General features: G+C 56.8%; 6 protein-coding genes across 6 annotated transcripts; 3 read left to right on the top strand and 3 right to left on the bottom strand.

Annotated features, from left to right (window-relative positions):
• Positions 1 to 1,165: 1,165 nt before the first annotated feature.
• P884DRAFT_199761 (class I glutamine amidotransferase-like protein) lies at positions 1,166 to 2,060 on the top strand (the record flags this gene model as incomplete). Its single annotated transcript, XM_069438251.1, has 2 exons — positions 1,166 to 1,419; positions 1,517 to 2,060. 2 exons carry the CDS (start codon positions 1,166 to 1,168, stop codon positions 2,058 to 2,060), a joined length of 798 nt encoding a protein of 265 aa, XP_069297905.1.
• A 205-nt stretch (positions 2,061 to 2,265) lies between these two features.
• P884DRAFT_291953 (uncharacterized protein) lies at positions 2,266 to 4,442 on the bottom strand. Its single transcript, XM_069444134.1, has 3 exons — positions 3,864 to 4,442; positions 3,700 to 3,783; positions 2,266 to 3,558 (listed from the first exon to the last, which is right to left on the bottom strand). Exons 1-3 carry the CDS (start codon positions 4,384 to 4,386, stop codon positions 2,366 to 2,368), a joined length of 1,800 nt encoding a protein of 599 aa, XP_069297904.1. The 5' UTR covers positions 4,387 to 4,442; the 3' UTR covers positions 2,266 to 2,365.
• Positions 4,443 to 5,635: 1,193 nt separating this feature from the next.
• Positions 5,636 to 6,177, top strand: P884DRAFT_277444 (uncharacterized protein; the record flags this gene model as incomplete). The annotated part of the gene is made up of 2 exons (XM_069443075.1): positions 5,636 to 5,655; positions 5,721 to 6,177. 2 exons carry the CDS (start codon positions 5,636 to 5,638, stop codon positions 6,175 to 6,177), a joined length of 477 nt encoding a protein of 158 aa, XP_069297903.1.
• Positions 6,178 to 6,201: 24 nt separating this feature from the next.
• P884DRAFT_269574 (uncharacterized protein) lies at positions 6,202 to 6,974 on the top strand (the record flags this gene model as incomplete). Its single annotated transcript, XM_069442281.1, has 2 exons — positions 6,202 to 6,590; positions 6,734 to 6,974. The coding sequence occupies 2 exons, from the start codon at positions 6,202 to 6,204 to the stop codon at positions 6,972 to 6,974; spliced, it is 630 nt and encodes a 209-aa protein (XP_069297902.1).
• A 278-nt stretch (positions 6,975 to 7,252) lies between these two features.
• Positions 7,253 to 8,807, bottom strand: P884DRAFT_259344 (uncharacterized protein). Its single transcript, XM_069441337.1, has one exon. It carries the CDS (start codon positions 8,691 to 8,693, stop codon positions 7,671 to 7,673), a length of 1,023 nt encoding a protein of 340 aa, XP_069297901.1. The 5' UTR covers positions 8,694 to 8,807; the 3' UTR covers positions 7,253 to 7,670.
• Positions 8,808 to 9,443: 636 nt separating this feature from the next.
• On the bottom strand, positions 9,444 to 11,481 carry P884DRAFT_242957 (uncharacterized protein). Its single transcript, XM_069440293.1, has one exon. The coding sequence runs from the start codon at positions 11,228 to 11,230 to the stop codon at positions 9,698 to 9,700; it is 1,533 nt and encodes a 510-aa protein (XP_069297900.1). The 5' UTR covers positions 11,231 to 11,481; the 3' UTR covers positions 9,444 to 9,697.
• Positions 11,482 to 12,342: the final 861 nt, after the last annotated feature.

Raw genomic sequence — 12,342 nt, 5'->3', positions numbered from 1 at the left:
ACTGGGAAAGGTAATGTAATGTACTATCTGAGTTCTCACAGTTTTAGATCCAGAAATGGTAAAAGGTATCCACCGTTCGAGAGGGAAAGAACAAAAGGGGGGGTATCAGGGACGAAGAAGGGGTGACCGCTCGAGGTTGAAGTTGGACTTGCAATTCGCACTTTTGAAGAGTTGATGCGTGAGTCAGTGGTTTACCCCTCGAGAAGGGTCGATGGGATGAGGGCGAACAGCACAGTACCGACATATACTGTGGAGATCTGGATCCCTGGATCCCTTGCACGTGCCCCGCCTCCGAATCGGACATTCCCACAACGTGCCCGTAGAAGGCCGCGATTCCACGTCTTTACACCCCTTCCCCCCCCCCCGGGAGCCCATGGCGGGGCTAGCGGGGTTCCCAGTTTTGCCATTGCGCCGGACCCTTTGGAACGTCGAGACCAAAATCCGATGTGGTAGGATCTCGGTCTCTCTTCAGCGCCGCTCATGTAATATGCTCGTGTATGAAAACTCAAGCGTCCATGGAGTCCTCAGTAGCAGCATCACACCTGCATGCTTAAGTACACTCTCTCCTGTTACTCTGCAATCAACCTGGCATCCTCCCAAAAACATTCAGTAAAGTGGGGGTCCGCTGTGGGGCGATCTGTGAATCAGACCCCTGGGAAGTTCTTTTTGCTAACTTTATTTCCACTGCCGCTGCAACTTCAGAGTCTGAGCACAGTGTGACTCTAACGGAGGAGAGAGCCGCGTGCTTTTTTTTTTTTTTTTTTCAATCGCCTGCCCCTCCGGGAGTGCCGATGTCGCCAAATCGTTGACTGGAGGGTGGCGAGGCATTTTAATTCAATTGGTCATCTTGCCGCTCTTAACCGGCACATTCCGAGCTCCTTGCTTACGTTGAGACTTGATGACTCTGATCACAGTAGACCCGATTGAATTTGAGTTGTGACTCGATAAGGAAAAAACGGTCTTGGGAGAGATACACCTCAAGACGGCCAACCAAGTTCAAACGGGCGTTCCATACATTGCTTGCACTTACAAGTTTTACGCTTGGCCAATTCGTCCTCGAATTGTACTGTCCATAATTTTATCTTTCCAGAGCTAAAACGTCAAACAATAAATCATCACCGCCCAAGGCCACCGCCTCATCATTCATACCGAACCATACCGAACCATGGCCAAAAGCTCGACCATTACCGTCGGCGTCCTCGCCCTCCAAGGCGGCGTGGTCGAGCACATCAACCTGCTCCGCAAGGCTTCCTCCCACATCCAATCCCCCGACGCTCTTCAATTCAACTTCCTTCAGGTCCGCACGAGTGCCGAGCTCAGCCAATGCGACGCCCTCATCATCCCCGGCGGCGAGTCCACCACCATGGCCATCGTCGCCCGCCGGCTCGGGCTGCTTGATCCCCTGCGGGAATTCGTCAAGTTCGTCATCCCCCACCCTTATTTGTCCCTTTTCTTTTGCTGTAGAAAACGGAAAAAAAAGAACGATGCCCATACTGACTGGAACACTACGCTACAGGGTGCAGCACAAGCCGGTCTGGGGCACCTGTGCGGGGCTCATCATGCTCGCCGAGCAGGCGGCGGCCACGAAGCAGGGCGGGCAGGAGCTGGTGGGTGGTCTGGACGTGAGGGTGCTGCGGAACCGGTACGGCACGCAGCTGCAGAGCTTCGTGGCCGAGCTGGACCTGGCCTTTCTCGGGGAAGGGGCTGCGCCGTTCAAGGCCGTCTTCATCAGGGCGCCGGTGGTCGAGCGGGTGATGATTGCCTCCGAGGAGAAGGAGCAGGGGCAGGAAGAGGAGGGCGAGGCGGGCTCTGTAGCATCGCAGGGCAAAGGACAGGGCAAGGGGGCGCCCGTCGAGGTCCTGGGCGTCTACCGGGGCCAGGGGAAGCAGGAGGAGGCGGGCGAGAAGGGGGATATCGTGGCCGTTCGGCAGGGCAATGTTTTTGGGACGAGCTTCCACCCCGAGCTGACGGACGATATGAGGATACACGTGTGGTGGTTGAGGCAGGTGGTGGATGCCACGAGGCACGGGAGCTTGCCTGTTGTTGCCGACAGCGTTTGAGAGGTGGTCGGCACGGGACCTGAAATAGAGTCGGGAGCTGATGACGGATTGATATCAGGGAGCATGGCCGGGTTCGACACCACGCAGGCGTTGGTGGCGGCTCTTTGACGGTTTGCCGTCGCTCATCATTGGCATTGATTAATTAGAAGACATTCTGTTTTGAGCCCAAGTCACTGTTTGATTTTTCTCGCTGAGATGATGCAGCAACACACAGAAAGCTAATAGAGAGAAGTAGAAACAGATGGAGAAGAAAAGATAGAGAAAATAATCAATCAGATAGGATGAACCCTTTGCGAAGACAAGGTTCACAACCGTACACCACCATCGTCGTCGTCGTCGTCGTCGTCATCCTTGTTTTGCCCGGTCCGAGTTGAGAGTTCGGGTGCCACGGGAGTCGTCTCTCGCGAGTCATCCTTCTTTTGGCCAGTCGGAGTTGAGAGTTCGGATCTCTCAGGGGTGGTCTCCCGCGAATTATCGTCATTCCGAACCCTCGTCGACCTGCCGTCCAGGCTGATCTGTCCCACCGTGGATGTCAGCTCTTCGACGCCTACGACCGTGGACCAACTTTCAGGAGCCGAAGCTCTGATAGCTCTCGTCGAAGTGACCGATGCGGATTCCCAGACGAATTGCCCCGCCCGGCTTGCCCTGTCGATGCCGTTCTCCGCCCTGCCCAGGCTCCCGCCGTCCGTGGTAACCTCCAGCGGATTTGTGGGCGTGTTCCTCGAGTCGTGGTTTTTGCGGAAAGAGGACCTCTGACGGATGGCATTGTCGGTCTCCTGACGAACCTTCTTGACCATGGCCTCGAGTATCTCACGGCGCAGGCGCTCGGGCTCGCTCCCGGCGGCCTTGCGCACGTCCGGGGCCCGCCAGTTATGGTAAAGGTTCCCGTGGGACTCGCGGCAGAGCACGCCGGCCGGGTGGGCTTCAAAGTAGAAGCGGCACAGCAGGCAGGTGGGCTTGCTGGTGCCGATGTAGGCGCCGAACTCGGCCTCGTGGAAGAAGCGGAGGGGGCCTTCACCGCTGCGCTCGGCTTCCGCTCGCGAAGCCAGGACCGACTCGAGCAGGTTGACCTCGGCGTGCACAATCGGGGTAAATTTGCCCGATTGGACGTGCTTGCGAATGCGTTCGTCGAGCTTGTGTGATTGTAGGTGGGCAGCGTAGTCATGGTAGGCGTGCCTGAGGGAATCGTCGCGCGTCATGCGCTTGATGATGCCCTCTGCGTTGCGCCGGATGTTGGGAGGGTCGTCCAGCGGCTTGCTGGACGGGATACAGGTCACCTCAAAATCGACGAAAAGACGCGGCCATAGTTTGCGGGCCGCGATGAACACCTTGATGGCGATAAAGTAGGAAAGGAGGCGGCCTAAGGCGTGGCGAACCTCCACCCAGTGGCTGTCTGGGTTGGTCATCGGGTCGGGCGTCTTCTGTTTCATGTAGTCCTCGAGTGCGCGTTCGTAGTGCGAGTGGATGCTCTGAAGGAGCGTTTCAGCGTGAAGGACAACTGTCGTTGGGGTCCGTTAGTGACTGCGCCAAGGGCTGGGGGACCATGAGAATTCAACAAGGAAACAGAGGAGCCCCGCGAGGGGAAAAGGGGGGCGGGGAAGAGGTTAATTACGAGTTGTTTCAAGGTTACAAGACTCACACTCATGGTGGTTGCGGCGCGGCGCATTGCTTGCCGCCTCGATGTGTGGCCGCAGACTGCGCAATGCTGCGGCAGCAGACCTTCCTAGTTTCTCAGCACCCATTGCTATTGTCAGCGCCCGAGCAAAGCTGGCGGCCCGAGAAAAGCAGAGAACGATTGCTGACCCTCATTCGCCTGATCGTCATCAGCATATTGGATGCAAAAGTCGAGCCGGTCTTCCGAAATCAAAGCCTCGATATAGTGCTCAACCCGGGGGCGATTGAAGGCCAGAACCTTGCGCAGGATCTCTGAGGAGACGGTTTTCATGAACGCCTTGTCATTGACCTCCTTGTCGGAGACGCGGCCGAGAATGCGAAGGATATCTGTCAGGTACTCCTTAACCGTCCATAATTCGCCGTCATCCCGTTGATTGGACGCCAAACGGTACTCAATGGTGCCTGAGTCGAGGACGGCGATGGCACTGACAGTCCTGCCGAGATGCTGCTTTGGATGACTGTCGCAGATCTGGCTGAGTTTGTTCAGGAAGCAGAAATAGATGTCCTTAACGGACTTGTCCCTGCTTCCTTCCAAGTCCGGCTCCGTGAGTCTGTTGCATTTGCGATAAACTTCCCGGAGGGCATGCAACAAGACGACAGGCTCGTAGAACCGCTTCCGCAGACCCGGAGGCAGGGGCACATAATCAGCCATGTTGAAATTGAAAATGTTATTAGCCCGGGGCAGGAGATGAGAGCGCGAAAGGGAACAACGGGTCGCAAAACCAAATGGCAGACGGATGATGTTGCTGAGGAACGCCAGGAAGGAAGTGGGGCAGAAGACTGAAAGCGGCGTAATAGCAGTGCAAGGCAAGTAATTAGGTTAACTGAGTCGATAGTCTGGCATGTAACCTACCCGGGCAGCTTGGAACGTCAGGAAACTTCATCGCAGTTTTCCAAGATCCGCTCCTTTAAATAATTATACAAAGCCAATCCATCCCAGAGATTCCAGTGCCGCCTGTTTTCGCCAGAACCTAACTTCCCACGGAAGCAAAAAGAAGTTTCCCATCCTCGAAGCTGCTGCGCGCACTATGAGGCAGTCGATCCAGGCAGGACGGGTTACACAAACAGTGGCCCGACCGGGAGGCGTACATACAAGCGCGGCCAAGGTTTTGAGGACAATTACGGTATTCGAGCTGAGGTCTTAGTCTGCCGTCGAGGAACTTCGCAGAACCGACAGAAGGCAGCCCGACGTTTTCTTGCATCAATTACCTACGTGTTCCAACAGCTCTGGGCTCTTCTGTGCCCGGGCCCTTGGTTGGCCGCGGCAGAGGGGGGGAAGCCCTTTATCGACCAATCGAGAACCCTTGTCCTCGGTTGCGTATTATCGGCACCGGCCCTCATGTCACCATCGCGGGCCTCACTCTGGTGTGGGAATGGCGAGCCTCACTGCGTCGTGTTCTTGGCGAGGCTTCCCCGGTCTTCTTGCTGTGCGTTGAAACCTGCCTCGTTGGTGAGGACGGCCGCGCGCCGGGCAAGGCAGCTTCTGAGAGGGCCCGGGTAAGCCCCCAATCTCCCGCTTGCGGCCAGAGAGCACACTGACAAAGTCTCAGAGGAGGGCTTACACGGTAGGATATTTGAGAGCGAGTGCTGCCACTGTGGCCAGTGCGTGGGACCTCCAAACTCCCGTCCCGACCCCTGCCACACTCCACACCGAGGGCACGCCGCTTTGAGCCATCTCCTGCTCTTTGTATCCCCCCAGTGCTGAGTCCCACGACAACCACAGTCAGATACCGGCAGTGATCCGGATCCGGATCCGTCTAAGCAGTATTGTATTCTGCTCCTTCCTGGGGTGGAGACATAATCACTTACGTCGCTCCCGGCGCCGTTACCCTGGTCAACTGGTGTGTGACTAGTCTAGTTCGCTTCGCGGCTGGCTCTGCGGGCTCCGGCCCAGTCCAGAGATGTCCCAGAAGGTTTCGAGGTAATTAAGTGTGGGAACCTGATGGATACGGCGCCGACTGGGGCACTAACGCCAGAAATATGCAGTGACTCCTGGGCCTCACCACGGCTGCCACCCGACGATGGCGACTGGGAGAGCGCTGAGATTGGCCTTCCCTTCCCGTTAGGGCAGGAGACCAGTCTTTTCTCGTGGCCCTTGATCAGCGGTCAGGATGAACAGCCTTTAGCCAGTCTCGTGCTGCCTATAATAGAGGAAACGGTGGATCCGCAGCACCTGCTGGTGCTCCCCGAATCCAGCGGCCTTGAACTGGGTTCCTCTCTAAACGACTTGGCTTTCGGGGTTCCCACACCTTTCTCTGGCGGGGTTCAGGAGTATTCCTATCAAGGAGTCTCCGAACCCCCCATGTTCGGATTCGAAGCTCAGGGCTCTCCCCTGAATACTAATCCAGAGATCGCCACTTGGTCTCCGGCGGAAAACTCGCTCCTTGATGCCAACGTGCTTTCAGTGGCTTTCCCCACGGTCAGCCACGCCTTGGACATTTAGGTTCCACCCAGCACGACCGGCATCATGGATTGCGGTGTAACAACGGAGATCGGCGACCTTGCCAACGATATCGATTCAGTTTCTGTTCCTGGCTTTTCTCTTAGCACCGATTTTTCGAACCTAGCCCTTGAGGGAACGCGCACTGGTTCATGCAACACTTCCGCACCTTCGTCATTCGTTTCAAGCCCCCGCGCCCCAGTACCCGATCCGGCAGCAGCAGACAACGCTCATTTCCAACCGATGACTCCCATAGCAGGAGTATCGTCCATGCCACAGACCCCTGGCTCCGACCAGGACACAGACTCTTCTGCCTCGACGCTCAGCAGCCGCAGCAGCCAGACCAAGAAAAGTTATCCGTGTACGGAGGAGAACTGTAAGGGTGAGAAGGTGTTTGGCCGTCCGTGCGACCTCAGGTACGTTCCCCTGTCCTCCCCTGTCCTCCCCCCCCCCCCCTTTTGCTGGGGATTCGATTTTTCTCCTCCGTCCGGTAATCAGGTTCATGGTCGTCATAACTAACAACGGCCGGTGCAATTCCCATAACACCACACGACGATAGGAGGCACATGAAGAAGCACGGCCGCCAGACTTGTCCCTACTGCAACGATTCAATCAACGCCTTCCACAAGGCCTTGGAACGCCACCTGCGCAGCCACCATTCGGACCTGGCCGAAGTGCGCGCCAACCCGAAAGTATGGAAGGAGGAGGTGCTCTGCGAGGGCTGCGATAGGAGGATGCGCGCAGACAACCGAAAAAGGCACCTCAAGACATGCAAGGGCAGGCGGTATGAACAAACGTAGTAGTACCAGGTGCGGGCCAGGGCTGTTGGTGGCATCACAGACCTGTTACTGATTTTTCTCTCTTACGTATTTTCATTTTCGGCCTGGGCCCAGGTATCAAGGCTTGTTTTCGGAAGAGGTCTGACTGCATGGGAAAGCACACATGGTTCGCGAAGTCGAGGCTGGTTGAAGCTGGCGGTTAGCGATGAAGGCGTCTAGTATGTTCTGGTCGAGTTCGGGTCCTTCTGGCAAAGTACTCTCTTTCTTTCTCCCTCTGTCTCTTTCTGTCTCTTTGCTAAGGTCTCTTAGTTTTTGTCCCTTGCTCTCCTATTCGCGCAGTTTTGGCACACTGTCTCTCTTAACGCGCTCATTGATTCAATCTCTGGCGATCTTGAACTTGTTGTGGCTCTTAGGCCATAATTAACTAGCTCGGTGCTGGATGTGACTGCGCTCTTCCTGGAACCTGGTATGACCGGGACAACAACACTTTTCTAGATCAGTTACCACACTGTGTGTTTAGTCCAGGTGGCATGGAAGTGCATTCCACCCCACCGCAACGCCCAAAGGTCATTTCAATCCTGGGGAGTCTAATGGCGCAGGTTAATTAATTAATTATTTCCAGCACCAGCGTTCTTGTACGCCATCCATCACCCCACGGAAATGTCTGGTTATCACCTGACGAAAAGACGATAATTCAAGCCCTAGACCGTCACCCGATCACAGCTCGTCCCCATCGTCGTCCGACTCCATATCCGGATCGGGCACCTGCATTTCCGGCGGCAACTGGGGCATCCTCTCGACCGGCTGCGCGGGCGGGGCCGGCGGCGGGGGAAGATGTGAGGCGGGGATCAGGGTGTAGGGCGCGTTGCTGGGCAAGCCCTGGGCGGCGGCGGCGGCGGCGGCCTTCTTCTCCTCCTCGCGCTTGATCTTGGCGAGCATGTTGCGCACGTCGCTCTTCTTGACGTACTGGTACTTGTCGCCAAAGGAGATGCGGATGCCGATGGTCAGCTGGCGCAGGTTGCACTGGGCCTCGCGGTGCATGATCATGAGCCAGCGCATGCCGTCGGCCTCGATCTTGCGGAACTGCGAGGGCGCGTTGGCCCCCGGGCCGCCCGTGAAGGGCTCGTGGTTGTGCTCGGCGCACTGCACGATGACGTGCCACTTGTCGTTGTACGGGTACGCCTTCTCCTGGATGGCCTTCATGCGCATCGGGCAGCCCGTCTTGGCCGAGCGCGTGTTGCGCAGGCCCTTGCTGTGCGAGGTGTAGTTCTTGCCGCCCTTGGCGCAGCACAGGTTGTAGCGCCGGTACTGGCCGTCGGCGTCGCGGTTGAGCGACGACACAATGACCACAGCGTAGCCCTGCGACTTGGCGAACGCCTTGACGTCTTCGCGCAGGTCCTCCCACGTGTTATACAGCCGGTCCTGGGGTGGCGGCAGAAGTGCCATTTGAAAACTGGGGCGCTGTGGCTGTTGTTGTGGCTGTTGTTGTTGCTGCTGCTGTTGTTGTCGTTGCTGCTGCTGCCCCTGCTGTTGTTGCCCCTGTGGCTGCTGGGGGGGTTGGAGCTGTTGTGGTTGTTGAGGCTGTTGCGGCTGTTGGGGCTGTTGCTGTGGCGGCTGGCTGGTCATCGGGGCCTGAATTTGCTGCTGTGGTGGTTGCTGCATCGGGGGTTGCTGCACATGGCCCGGTACCGGGTGCTGAGCAGGAGCCAGTTGGTGCATGGTATACTGCATCTGCTGCATTTGCAGATGGTGCTGTCCCTGCTGTGCTATCTTGATCCTCTGGTCTCGGGCCCCTGAATGCCTGTCTATGTTGTTGTGAATCGGTGTCACTGTTTGATGATGGTGAGATGAAGTGAAGTTGGATAATTCGACGCGGCGCTTCGGGCGTTAAGCACGTGGAGTACTGCTATCGGCACTTATCGCTGCCGATAAACAGCGCTAGCCCGGCTGTCGTTAGAAGCCAACAGCTGGACGCACCTGGCACAGAGGTGCCCAGACTTGCTTCTTCTACCCTGTAAGTACGGCCATTTATAATCTAAGTAATAAATTGATGTGCCCAAGCAATCAAGCTTCCACTTGAATAGATGGCCAACAGCATGGCAATTAATCCACTCTGATACCTTCTGATCGGATATCCTGCTTTCAAAGAAAATTGGAAATTCCCTCCTGTTTGCATTGATCTGCTACCAAACTGTGTGCTGTCTTGTATTAATACAAGGAAGGTTGAAAGCTGGCTAAGGTAATGTAAGCGGGTGTCTTCTATACGTTAATATTAATTAGCTCTTACGTTAATCTCTTCAGCCTTTTGATAAAAGTCATGAACATGCTCGAGGAATATTCCGTTCCTCAAAGCAGGGTAGGGTAAGGCGCCGAAATGCCACGAAAAAGCTTTGAAAGTATTATCCATTTCGACGCGGATTACCTAGTGCGTAAATTACATGTTGAAGGTAAGTTGCCCCAGTCTTCTAAACTTATATCCCTTTTCATTATGTTCGAAGAATGATAGACTTGACAAAAGGAAACATCATACATGATACACCACCGTCTGGAGCGAGGAAGGTTCCCGAGCCTTTGCATAAGATCTTGTCCTCCCGTTATCTAATTACCTCTCCCTATTTTCGCCACTATTCCGCTTTCAATCTACCGTATCCCCGTTCCCCTTTGACTCCAGCCTCATTAGGGTACTGTCGCCCGGATCTTTGGCTCTTTGATCTTACAGGGCTTGGACCCTAATTAACACACCCTCACCGCCCAACGCCAATAGCCCCCCTATATCCCGGCACCTCCCCACCGTCGAGTTCCGCCACGAATTGTTGCTGCTGCTGTCGCGGGGTATCGATCGTAGACAGCCGCTCGTTCTCGCCCTTGTTCACGACCGTCAGTTTCCTCCCGACCCCAGGCGCGCCCGTGGCGACTCCGCCCCCGGTCGCGTTGACCGGGGGGGCCGTCGCCGCCGCCCTGTCGCGGAGGAAGCCAAAGTCAAAGGCCACGTCGTGCTCGCTCTCGAAGTCCATCTTGGCCTTCTCCTGCGGCGTAGTGCTCGCGCCCCGCTCCCTGTCCTCGGCCGACGACGAAGCCGGGCGCCGCCCCATCCGGATCTTCCACAGGATCAGCGTGGCCGTCACCGCGATCGCGATGCTGGCCGCGCCGGCGCCCACGCCGATGCCGATCTTGGTCTTGAGCGGCAGGCCGTCGGACGACGACGACGACGACGACGACTCCTCGATTCCCTTGCCGCCCGTCCCGCCCGTCGTTCCTGACTCGGTCGGGGAGCCTCCCGAGCCGGCCGCGGTCTCGTCTTCGCCGGTGGCCGGGCTCTTGTCGTCGCTGTTGCCGTCACCCTCTGGGGATGATGGGGATTGGCCGGAGAGGTCGAGGGTGGGGAGGGGCTCGCCAGTGTCGCCGATAACGGCGAGGCGGCCTGTCGGGGTCGGGGGTACGAAGACGGACAGGAAGGTCGTGCCGGAGGTGGTCACGAGGGTGGAAACCGGTTCTCCGGACCGGGGTCTATCTTCCTGTTGGTCGTCACCCGGAGGAGGCGATGATGCTGCAGGCTGAGAGGCAGCCCTGGAACTTGTCGGTCCCGGAGCCGGTGCGCGGGTCGGTGATTGTCCCACCGGTGCGGAGGAGGTCTCCGCCGGAGAGTCTACCGGCTGGGAAATCCGGATAACTCCGGCGACCGAGGAGGAAGGCGCCGGCGCTTCGGCAGCGGAAGTTGTTGGCGAAGGTGCCGCTTCAGACACGGTGGAGATGTCGGGCTTGGGAACCGGGGCAGGGTCAGCGGTGGGTTGTTGCTGCTCTTCCGTCCCCGGAAGGCGAGACGGACTTTCGGTCGAGGCAGGGGGCTGTTGCTGGCTTGTCGGAGCGGGTTCCCGTGTCGTAGGCTGTGTTGTGGTCTCATTAGGTGCTTCCGAAGTAGGTTCGGTGGCCGGCTCGGAAGTCGGCTCTGGGTCGGCGGCGGACGACTCGACAGAGGTTACCGGCGGCAAATCTTGAGTCTCGGCGGGAGTCGTGCTTGTTGCAGCATCGTCGTCGCCAAACAGCCCCGTCGGGCCGACAATGGGATCCAAGATAGGCGAGAGCAGTTTGTCTGCCGCTCCCCCCACCTTGTCTACCACCCCGTCCAGTATACCGCCTGGGGAGCTCGTCCCTGCCGGACTTTGCTCTTCTACCGACGAGGGAGCCGAGTCACCTCCTCCCCCAAGGACTCCGTCCGAATCCACAAGCTGGGCCGTCGCCAGGACGGCTTGCAGCCAAAAAAAGCGGATGACCAGCATCGCTGCGGACTAAAAGAAACAGAGGAGAATAGAAGAAAGAAATTGAAAAGAAAAAGAAAAGAAAAGAAAAGGAGGGTTGGCGAGGTGCAAAATGCAGTCAAGCGAAAGACATCTTGTCCTTGCTATGGGGGAGGAAGAAAGGAGAGTGGAAACGGTCAAGGCCCCGAGGGACCGTCCAAAAAGACTTGAATATCTTTCGGCGGTCTGATCGGCAAGGCATGACGGAGGATGGGCCATGGCTCAGCAGAATGTTCCGACGGATTGCTGAACCCTGCCTAGGGAGGGTTTCCGAGATTTGGGACGTTGTCAGTTTCATCGCAACGTACGGCGTCAGGGATCAGTCTCCTCGCGAGGGCGCCTGTGCGTGAGGAATGTGCCCAAAACGGCAACTCGGGGGTGCCAAGCATACCATAGCCGCCCCTGAGATCCGCAATGCCGCAGGGCGGCAGGGTTTGATGGGCTAACCAGCGTTAAGCGACCATACTCAACGGCTACGCATCTGATGTTTGGAGACCGGAATGGCGAATCCCCTCATTGGATATATCCTTGCCATCCTCATCAATGACTCGCCGTGGCAGTTGTCTTGGCAGTTGTCCAAGGCAGCGAGCCTTGGTGTTGCGGTGTTTGGTCCGGGCTAATTAACTTGAATTGTTCAGCCAAGAAGCAGTAACGTTCTCAAGCCCTGAGAAGTTGGCCCCCGACAACAAGGACAAGAAATCGGCTGGTTCACAAATCGAGTCCCCTTGTGGGACCTGATTCTCCTGGGAACTTTGCCGAGCTGTGTATTTTCTGTCAACAAAAACAAACAAGACCAATTACGCCCAGAGTTCGACCAAAAGCCAAAATGACACCTGATAATTTACCCTGTTTCTTGGACCTCCCATCTGGTTCTTGCCACGAGCTTAAGTGAGTAATCAGCGGGCAAATCTTCGTTCCGAAGGACCCGGGTGTTGAGCAAGAAGAAAGATGCGACCGCCTGAGATCAGGACTCCTTGGTTTGGAGGCTCTGTGATGCCATATCAAAGCCCCGTCGGCCACATACAACAGCAGGGTAGTTAACTCGAGCGCCCTTCGCCATTACGAAGATTATGGAACTAATGCCACCGCACCCT

This window comes from Thermothelomyces heterothallicus (genome assembly GCF_042370625.1).
Source record: "Thermothelomyces heterothallicus CBS 202.75 unplaced genomic scaffold P884_scaffold_10, whole genome shotgun sequence".
Taxonomy (NCBI): domain Eukaryota; kingdom Fungi; phylum Ascomycota; class Sordariomycetes; order Sordariales; family Chaetomiaceae; genus Thermothelomyces; species Thermothelomyces heterothallicus.
This window is presented reverse-complemented; position numbering and strand designations above follow the sequence as displayed.